The sequence below is a fragment of the Metopolophium dirhodum genome, chromosome 6 (assembly GCF_019925205.1).
Source record: "Metopolophium dirhodum isolate CAU chromosome 6, ASM1992520v1, whole genome shotgun sequence".
NCBI lineage: Eukaryota > Metazoa > Arthropoda > Insecta > Hemiptera > Aphididae > Metopolophium > Metopolophium dirhodum.
The window spans coordinates 19,669,520-19,680,597 of record NC_083565.1 but is presented as its reverse complement, the minus strand read 5'-3'; the positions used below and the strand labels follow the sequence as shown (position 1 = coordinate 19,680,597).

Genomic DNA, 11,078 nt, shown 5'->3' with positions numbered 1-11,078 from the left:
AAGGACTCATTTATGAATAAATCATGTCAAAAGACGATGACAATATGCAAAGCTCGTATGCTACCTGCCCCCCTTAAGAAGATAAAAAACAAATTAGAAATAATAATTCATATAATAGCTTAATAAACAAAAAATAATATAACAATATATGTTGATAAGTACCACTTATAATAAATTGTACCTTTTTTACACGGCGTATTGGGTAGGCTATTTAAGTACATTGCTGGCGTGATTTCATTTTTCCAGTATCCGTATTTCATAATATTTTCTTAACGCATTTTAATGATTAAAATATTGTGATATCATTAACTACGACGAACAATTTTTTAAGAACTGTGACTAACCCGTCTTCTTTGATTTAGCCACGTCTAAATACCCATTAAAAAAAATTGTTTTTAACCATTTCACAGTATGTATATCGTTCCATGTGCGATGTGTCTAGTACTCTGGTATATTTCTCAATACTAAATAGATTAAAGGTTAATCAATAGGTACTAAATTGATTAAAGGTTAAACCATTATCAACTATGTACAATAGTTATTGTGTTATATTCCCTTGACGACTAGATCTTCTAAAGTATACGTATACTCATCTCGTTTACTTTTCCTGTTTCAAAAAGAGTATATTGACCGTATATTTGGCGACAACTAAAAGTATGGTGTAACTGAAATTTTACCATCTGTAAAAAACACAAAATATTATAATCGTATACAACTGAAATACGCTTTACAAGACCGCAACGATGTATCGTAGTTGATACGGGTGACAGATGGTGTTTGAGGATAAAAACATAGTTTACCAACACTGATGGAAAATGTCGCCATTTATGTTTTTGTCGTTTTGCAATGCAACGTTAAAAAATTAAATCCTTAACTCGTCGCAAGCTTAACAAAAATGTATTGAAAATATCAATTCTAGTTGAGAGTAAAATTAAGTACCTTCACAACTTACATTATTAGGAACTATGATATAGATTATTGGATACATATTAAACCATTAAGTGGGCTCAATTTTTAGCATTCTACCTATGAAATAGGTAGAATAGGTCACCGCTATATTTATCATAATATTATGCATATTTCTAATATACACTGATTAAATACCATTTAATTCTTGATCATATACAGTATACCAGGACATTATAATAAACTGATTACTTTAGGTTTATTAGATCACGCGCGATTCTGCAATACTGATATTATATTATAATATTATATTGACCAGCATGACAGCATATAATCAATATACTCGCGGTCCACTATCATTTAAAATTGATATCCTTGTTTTTCGGATTTTTAAATGTATTATCTTTTATGTAATTGTAAGACTACAAATAACATGATAAAAATTAATATTTTTGAGTTTGAAAATTGATTTAAGTAACATTATAACTTATATAAGTGATAGTCGGTAGGTATAAGTATATTACGCTGCATTAGGCATGAATCATTATGACGTAAACTAAGAATTAATGCTAAATTGTCTTACATGTTAATGTATATATATTATATAGTATATACATTATGCTTGATAAAACACGATATGTAACATAACTTTTAATGTTTTGACCATGTAAACACAATATTATGGTAGTTATATCAAATACAAATATTTTAAAAGAGATTAGACAAGACTATTATCTTAAAAATAAATCGTTATTAACATTTAGCACATACCTCTAATAATATACAACGGTAAAATTTAAATAACGATTTATAGTTTTCAGAGAAAATATTTTAAAAAAACTGTTAGAAAACTTGTAACAGGCAAGAATGGGATTCAGATCACATAGGTACACATATGTGAGACGTGAGTACATATAACAACAAACGTAAATATCAATTAAATTATGTAGAATAAGTATTTTCGTTGTTCACTCATTGCCCTATTTATTTAGCTAAAATGCCAAACTGTAAAAATACGTACACAAAAATCCCTTGCACTATTATATTAAAATATATCATTAAGAAATTAATAATTTTTTTTATTTCCTAGGTGTATAGTGTATTGACAAACAATGAAACTTCAGTAATATTGCATTCCAACATTAAGAAATTAACTACTCAGTTGTCAAATATATTACGGAGGACGCTCGACTGTAATATTATTTACACGCGGTAATAATAATATGTTTTGAAGTCACCTAATTATAATCGTTATATTTTAATATTTTTTTAACTATTACAGGTAGTCAAATCTATTAAGGGGATTGAAGGCGGTGATTTAATGAGGGATCGCGTATAGGCAATTCGATGTCTTATACTCGTTACGCAGTGTGGTTGTGTGCGAAGTAAATGATAATTAGTGTGCGTAAATACGTTCGGAATCCGCCATGAGCCACTCTCACACACACACGCACATGTCAATAAATCGAGAAAAACGAAATATATTCTTCTATGGATCACCTATAGAAACTACCAAAAGCAGTAGTAAATGAAACATACTTCCTGAAGTTTGATTATAATTTCGAAAAAAGGGTTGAATTTGCAAGCTCCTAGACTATGCTTGGTAGAAACCACTTTTTTAATATAAAACCCAACAAGCCCAAAATAAATACAAATGTAATGCAATTATTTCATGAGATTTTTTGAAAAAAATATCCAAATTTTATGGTCCTTTAAAATTTAAAGTTGAAAATCGACTTCCTAGGAAGCCTAGTTATTTTTCCAAAGAATTCATACATATTATATTAAAAATTATAATTGGACATTCGGAAGTATGTGTAATTTATCACATTGGTCTAAAATGTACGTTAAATACATTTGATGCGATCCCCTTAAGAATAATAGCCCACCTCAATATTTTATATTTTTTTTGATATCTCTTAAAATATTATAAATACCTAACCTCATATTATCCAGGGAGTAACAGGAAGACCAGACAAATGAAATAATTTTTGTTCTAATCAATATTTAATTTTTTTTTTTTAATACCAAAAATAAAAAATTTAAATTTGATTTAATTTTTTTTGGATAAATTCAAAATAGTCAATTTGTGAAACTGATTATAAGAACAGTTTTGATGGTAAAAGCATTTATCTAAGTCAATCTGTTTATTTTTTAGATTTTTTTAAAATATCAATATTTTTTTGATTAAATTCATTTGGAACATAATAACTTTTTTAAAAATATTATTTTTGGGAATTTGCTGTCATGAAACATTAGTATATTTCTTAAATTATTTACTGATCGTATAATTTTAACAATTTTTGTAATAGGTAGGTATGTTTTATTAAGTAGAATATTTTTTTTTGTCAGGCCTTCTTGTTACGTCCAGTGGCGATTTAGGATATTTAGGATTTTGCTGCCCTGGGTACACATTTTTTTTAATGCAGATGCATGAGATTTACACAGAATAATATTTTATATTAGCAATTTCTATTCTTCTTCAATAATATTAATTTTTTGTACTAAAATTGTTCTACCAGAACACTATACAATTAGTACATAATATTACAATATTACGCTATATTATTATGTACTCATTAACTATTAGTTACTTTATATTCATGTATAGGTAAAGAAGTAAATTTGTTATCTAATATATAAAAATCTCGTGTCACAATATGGAAAATGAATGTAGCCAAACTCCTCCGAAACGGCTTGACCGATATTTATGAAATTTCGTGTGTATATTCGGTAGGTTTGAGAAAGTGAAGTAAACTATTTTTCATACCCCAAGGTCCAACCCGGAGAGGTGCTCTAATCAGGGTGACTGAATTGCACTTACTGTTGCGAGTTATATCCAAAAGGAGTCACGATTTTTAAAAGTGTTGTCTTTTTTTAAGGAAAACGAAGTGCACGGAATCAGCTAGTTTAAATATAATAAAAATTAGTTTATCTACCATATTATCTAGATGAGGGATTCTCAAACTTTTATAAACATTGTACCCCTTTTTACCAATAAATTTTTTTGGGTACCCCTTCTTAGTTACTAAACTAAAATATATATAAAAAAATTTAAAGACTTACATAAATTATTATATCATTAAGATTAAGTTATTAAATACTAATATACAAAAAATTTTAAAAACTATAAGCGTTTATTTTCAAAGAAATTAGTGAGATGGGTGAGTTTGCTTCTGTTGTCACAGATTATCAATATTGGGTTTTAATTTAGTTAAATACAATCTTAAATCATCTTCAACATTTAATTTATTTCTATATTTACATTTAACATAAGTTAAGCTTGAAAAACCTCTTTCACATAAATAAGTGGTGGAAAATCCAACAAGAAATTTGACAGCAGTGCTAGACAGTTCGTTTTGTTCCTTTCCAACACAGATCCAAAAATCTCACAATGTAGTACCAGAATTTAAGAATTTGTTTTTCATCGAGGGATCACACGAGACTTCAATGAGCTGCTCCTTTTCAAAAGTAGTCAGGTTAGTGTCTGTAGCATCAACATCAAAGGGATCACGTATCCAGTAATATTATTTCTCTAAAGGCAGAAAATACTCTCTTATTCGGATCTTCAGTGCATTCAAGTGTTGGACCATTTGAGTCTTGAGTTCAGTAAAATTAGATACATTTTTCTTATTATCTTGCAAAAATATGTTTAATCTTTCAAACGGCTCACAGTTATTTTTTTGTATTTCTTTTTCCCAGAGAGTGATTTTTTTAATCATTGTATTGGTTTTTTTTTCTACATGAAAAATATCAGAAATACTGCCCTGCATGGACAAATTCCAGATGTTGAGTTTTTCAAAAATATCACTTAAATAAGCCAACTTTAAAAGCCAATTAAATTCATTAATTACTGAAGAAAAATGCGATTTGTGTTCGGTAAATAATATGCAATTCTTCGCGGAGTTAAAACACACCGGACAAAACGTTTCCCAGTGACAGCCATCGTACTTCAGTGTGAAGCAATACATTTTCGTGAAGGCTCCCCATATCCTGACATAGAATTTTAAAGTAGCGAGATTTTTAAGGCCTAGTTTTGATGAAGTTTACAATTTTTACTTGTATTAATTTAAAGTATCATAGGTAAACGAGTCTTTCAACTTAATGTTCTATTATGTAAAATGGTTTTCAAGGATTTTAAATATAGAATGTCACAAAATCTTCGTTAAAAGATATAGTAGGTACCTACCTATTTACGAACCATGCAATTATAGAAACCTACCTATAATGGCTAAAGCATTAGTCTTTTAATTTGTATACATATTTAGTACCCACCTTATATCTATTCTATTTTTTTGAATAATTAAATATTTTTATAATACAGTTTAATACATTTTCATTGCAATGTAGGTATTATGTAATCGTATAACTCTAAACTCTAAAACATTATAAACGGACTCTAAACACTTGCCTATATAACGGACAATTTAATGATACATTGAGTTCCGTTATACAGCAGAGAACAATTATCTGTTTCAATTATGTTATACATAAACTTAGAAGCAAATTCAATTAATAAACTGATTGTATACGTGCATAATATGAAGTAAATAATTTTCGTACTTTTATTGAATAATTTCTTTAATTTAACTACATTAAATTATCGTTTTAATTACATTAAATTAAGACAATTAAGTTAAAACAATGTAAATTTTATCTAAATCCAAATTGCAATTATTTTCAATTAATTTGCAAAATATTAACACTGGTTTTGAGTCAATCGGACGAGTCGGTGGGGTTAACTTCATAAACGATAATAACAGACTACAGACACCATACACCGAATATTAAATAACGAATTGAACAAAATTTGAGTCATATTGAGTTGATACATTAAACGGGCAACGAAGTGCACGGGATCAGCTACTATATTATAATATATAATATTTATACTAAAAGTGCAGCACCAATATATCAGCAATTAATGTACTTTTTTGGCAAAGGACGGGCTGGTCTATAACAGTAAAAAAGGTCTGTGACCTAACAATGAAATATTATGAATTTCATTTTATTTTGTTGAAGTACCTACCTACTAATTAAAAACTATTTTTAACACGGCGTATTGACTTATTATTTTTGTCTTTTAGTTTATCTAATTTTGTATGATTAAAATATGTTTCCTTTGTACCCGAATAATTATTAAGTACAAATAATGTAGAACTCAATTTTATTTTAACAACAAATACTTTTATTAATACAGTGTTAGATGGGTAACAATAAATTGTAAATTTATTATATTAAGTAGGTAATATTATCAAGGTATACATGCATTTAGGTAAATAATTATAATATTGCAATGATAGATGATAGATGATAGATGATAGATGATAGATGATAGATGGTATATGATAGATGATAAATGATAAATGATAGATGATAGATGATAGATGATGGTGGGTGGGACTTGAGGACTTGTGACAGGCGTTGGGTGGACCATGTTCAGCGACCGGCGTCGACCCGTTTTGTGGCGCAGCGGAAACTTCTTACAGCTGACTGTTCGACTGCCGACTGTAATATTATTTGAAAATATTATTTCAACTTAATCGTAATTATATTATATTATAATAAATATTAAGTATCTATATTATTAGTTACCTAACAATGGGGATGCAATTTTTGTAGATATTGACGCCGAAAAGATAGTTATGGCCAAGCAAAATGTCACGATTTATGGCGTACCTATCCGACGAAATTGTTGGAGACTCTTTCAAACTGGCAAATAAGATAAACGGTGACGTTTCGTTACTTCGCCATCATGGGGTGGACCAAAAACACAAAAATGTAGGTCATCGGGCTGTCAGCTGTATGTATGATAAAGTTCCAGGAAGTGGGAATTACAATAGCCCCTAAAATTCTGTTACACCTCAACCTTAACAAAAATAAAGAATGATTAGAAAATGGCAACGGAATCGGCCTACAAAACTGAAAATGCGTTGATAGACAGATAGCTTCTCAACGTAATATTATGGCTGGTCCAATAATAATTTTTCCGTATGCACATCATACCGATGCACGACGGCTGCTCACCAACGTATCAACATCCACAAGATAACTCTGGTACGTTTTTAAACAATACCGCTCATTCTTGCGGAATGCTATAAAGAAAATTAATTTATTAGATAAATATTATACTAGGTATAACAGTTTTTAAATATAGACGTTTTCAACTTACAGTTATACAAGTGGATGTCGACCGGTTTGGGAGCGACGTCTGGTACGGAATTGTTCTAATGAATTCAAACATAAATAATACATTATTATAATATTGTTATGTATATGTATATACGGTTAGGTATATTAAATTCATTTAGTAGGTACTATATTAATAATATAGTCCATTAATTATTTTTTTACTATGCTTTTATTGTATTAAATACACAATGACTTATAACTCACATTATTGGACCGGACATACAGCAACGTTGAGTTGAGGTATCTGTCTATAAAAACATTTTCAATTTTTCTAAGGCTGGCCCCAACTCCGATGCACATTTTCCAACACTATAGATATTTAAAATATAAATTATAGTTCCACATAAATAATAATATAATTATATTTAAGCTAAATGATGTACAAACCTCATTTTTATCAAGGTTTTTGGGAAGGTGTAACAGTATTTTTGGGGCAATCGTTTTCCCTACTTCCAGAATCTTATCCATGCACAAATCTAACGGCCCGATAACATCCAGTTTGTTGTATTCTGGACCTCCCCATGGCGGCGATGTGACTATAACATCACCCTTTATCTGATTAGCCAATTTGAAGAAGTCTCCGACAACGAATTCGATCTTATCCAGTACGCCATAAATAGCGGCATTTTCCTTGGCCATTACTATTTTGTCGGCGTCAATATCTATTGCAATGACTATTGCAAACAGAAAATATTACAATTATTAGAATCCGCAGATAATAGGTACCTACTTAATATATTATTATAATATATAAGTAGGTACATTATAGACAATTATTACATTTCGGTAATTACCAATTAAGTAGAAATAATATGTTCACATTTTATTTCCACGAAAACGGTTTCATTTATTTTTAATGCAAAAAATATTACAGTACCTTTGTCGAACAGTCGGGCAAGCTGAATTACGTTTCCGCCGGCGCCGCAAAACGGGTCCACAGCCACTTTTACTCGGCCACACTTTTCCGCCATATACAAGCTAAGTGACTCGGGACAGACCGAGTAAAAGCTCTCTATAAAACCAAACATACGATTATAATATATATCATTTTTATTTTTAACATGGTATGATACGTATATAATACATAAAGGTTTTTTTTACATACCCTCGTCCAACAAAATGCCTTGGTCGAACTTAGAAAACAACGCATGTCTCTTCTTCCAATATTTATAAGTTATTGGTCTGTGGGCAATATAAAAATACATTATTCAATTTCTGATTATACCTATAAGTAAATGCACGTACGTGGTATCGACCCGCGCTGCTGACGCCGTGCCAACGTGTGTATCGTTTTCTGTGCAGACGGAACTGCCCGGTATCAGAGCGACCGCGACGTCCGCAAACGTGGTGTCTATGACGATCGGACCTCCAGCGGTAGACTTAAGCGGCGTCTGCTCTTCGGGTCGGCTGGAGGGTCCGATCAACTCCATTGCCACAAACATAACGGTGCCGATAGAGTCAGCGATGAGCAAAATGACAAAGGCCAGCGTCGCAGTCGCCAGTCTTGCGGTATCCATCCCGATGGACATGCAACGCGACGCTATTTCCTTGTCTGCCAAAAAGGCGGCCCCTGGCACACGTCTTCTCCATGCCCGTTGCACTGCAGGACTCTTAACAATGTTGGCGATGAACGCAGTCATCGCGAGTCCTGCGTACAACAGGCAGAGCAGCAACGCCAAGATACTCATAGACACAGTGCCCACCACGGTGACGAACAGCATTGACGTCACTCTTATAACACCTGCTGTGAGATTGTCGCCCTGCAATAAAAAAAACATTAAAGTCAATAATTATTCATAGTTAATTCGTGACACACGCACGGGAGGCTTGCAGCAGCGCCTTTCTATATAATATCAAATTATACTTACGTTTTCTTCGGTGCACCACGCTGCTAGCATTGTCTGTACCCGCATGTACCGTACCTTAAAGTTTTCTAGTCTATACAACATGACTATTGAAAACTTTAAGCAAATAAACAAACAAGAAAAAACAGAAAAAAAACTAAGTAATATGAAATAAATAAAAAAAAACAAATCTAACTTATCTTAAATTACACAAAAAATTACAAGAAATTATAAAAAAAAAACAACAGAATACTTTTACACGAGAGAGAGAAAGCGCGATAGGGGTTTTCAAAGAGCAAGCTCGGCGTTATAATATGAGATATATAAGCGGCTTGGCGTCTACGAAATAAATGTCATATTTTATCGTGTGTTTACGCCTTTTATAGGAAAAATTTTGGCCGCACACACCATTGGTAACAAACGTGACTGTTTATATACAGCCAGCATGCAAATTTTTTACGAGAAAAAAAACATTATTTTATATTAGCCAACAAATTATATGAACACTATATGATAACAATTATATGTACATTATATGAAACTCATACCCCATTTTATATGTGCAGGTCCAGGACCGTATTTACAATTTTGGCACCCTCGTTTTTGGTCATGATTAATTTGTCCCGTTTCAATATTTATTATCCAAAAAAAATCAGAAACAACTGTCTTATTATTACTAAATATAATTAAAAACTATATAATATACCAAACAACTATGGGCGACTATATTATTATACCATATTATTATTCTCATAATAAATTGATGTGACAATGCTCTTTTGCAGAGTTGAATAATATTTGGATAGGTACCCGTTTTGTTATAAAAGATACAGATAGAATTTATATAGCATACCATAATCTAACATTTGTTATTAGGTATACCTACATACAAGATTTATTGAATGCTTCAATGAAATTCAGATAACGATGGAATAGTAAAAGTGGTTTTAAATATTTTAAAAGCTGTGGGGTTGTAAATAATATAATATTATTGTCGTCGTTAATTCAAACAGATAAATCTTTGGAAATGTGTACTCATATATTATAATAAGCCACGTCTTATTTTAGTTAAACAGTAGAAGAATAATAATTAATAACAGCTCGCGCTTAAAACCACGTCATGCTGATTTAGGCAAGTGTATGTTTCTATAATTATGCGCTTCCGCAAATTTGGGGTTTTTATTATATTTTAATTAAAAAGCCAATAAATGTTACTTATCATTACGTCTTGTTAAAAATAATAATAATAATAAAATCGTATCCACACAACGTTTGAAAACGCGTTACTATGTTTCAATGTTTGGAAAATAACAAACAAATCGTATTCGAATTTTTGCGAATTATTTTTCGATCGTATTATAAAAATACAGAATAAATCCTTATCAATGTCGCCTGTTGCACTTTTGCGATTCACGTGATACTACATAGTAATATTACCGCGTTCTGTTGGCTGTGCTTATCAACTTATTGTGAGACCCACCCGGGCAGACTCACGTAATAGTTAAGCACGGGCCGGACATTAAAGTTCTAATACTCGCGTATAAATGACATTGCGACCGACGGCTATAGGCTATGTCACTCACTCATCTGTGCCGTAGTAAGACCCACCCGGGCAGACTTACGCGACACAGGTTTTGAGACATCCCACACGAACTCGAGCGAACGGTTATAAGCCGGTCAATGGTACAATAGTTGGAGAATCCCGGCATTGTATCGATCGGCTTTTGCGTCGCATTCCATGGGGCAATAGTTGGAGTATTCTGGCATTACACCGTTTGCCAATCTTCGCTTGAGTATTCTCACCCCTGCCCGTCGACAATGCGTCGGTCGCCGTGGCCGTTCTATGTTTTCGTCTTTAAAAATGAATTTCTACACCTCATCCATCTCCCTGTAAAAATCGACTCGGAACTCCCAAATACTACATGCAGCCACTTGGGGACGTACGCACCACCCGTATTGTTTGTTTGGCCGAGAGACTCGCGGAGAAGTAAATTACACCCTTAAGAGGTGAGTTGAATTTGAAATATTAGAAAGAAATATACCTGTACGTCTTCGCGTGTCGTTTACCCTTATCGCAATAGCGACTGTAAATAATATAATTGTTTACCAAACACCATTTCGTGTTTGCATTTACAG

General features: G+C 31.8%; 1 protein-coding gene across 1 annotated transcript; it reads right to left on the bottom strand.

Moving 5' to 3' along the window:
* Positions 1–7,275: 7,275 nt before the first annotated feature.
* On the bottom strand, positions 7,276–8,996 carry LOC132947531 (trimethylguanosine synthase-like). Its single transcript, XM_061017838.1, has 6 exons — positions 8,967–8,996; positions 8,344–8,858; positions 8,204–8,280; positions 7,976–8,110; positions 7,486–7,772; positions 7,276–7,407 (listed from the first exon to the last, which is right to left on the bottom strand). Exons 1-6 carry the CDS (start codon positions 8,994–8,996, stop codon positions 7,276–7,278), a joined length of 1,176 nt encoding a protein of 391 aa, XP_060873821.1.
* Between the last annotated feature and the right edge of the window lie 2,082 nt (positions 8,997–11,078).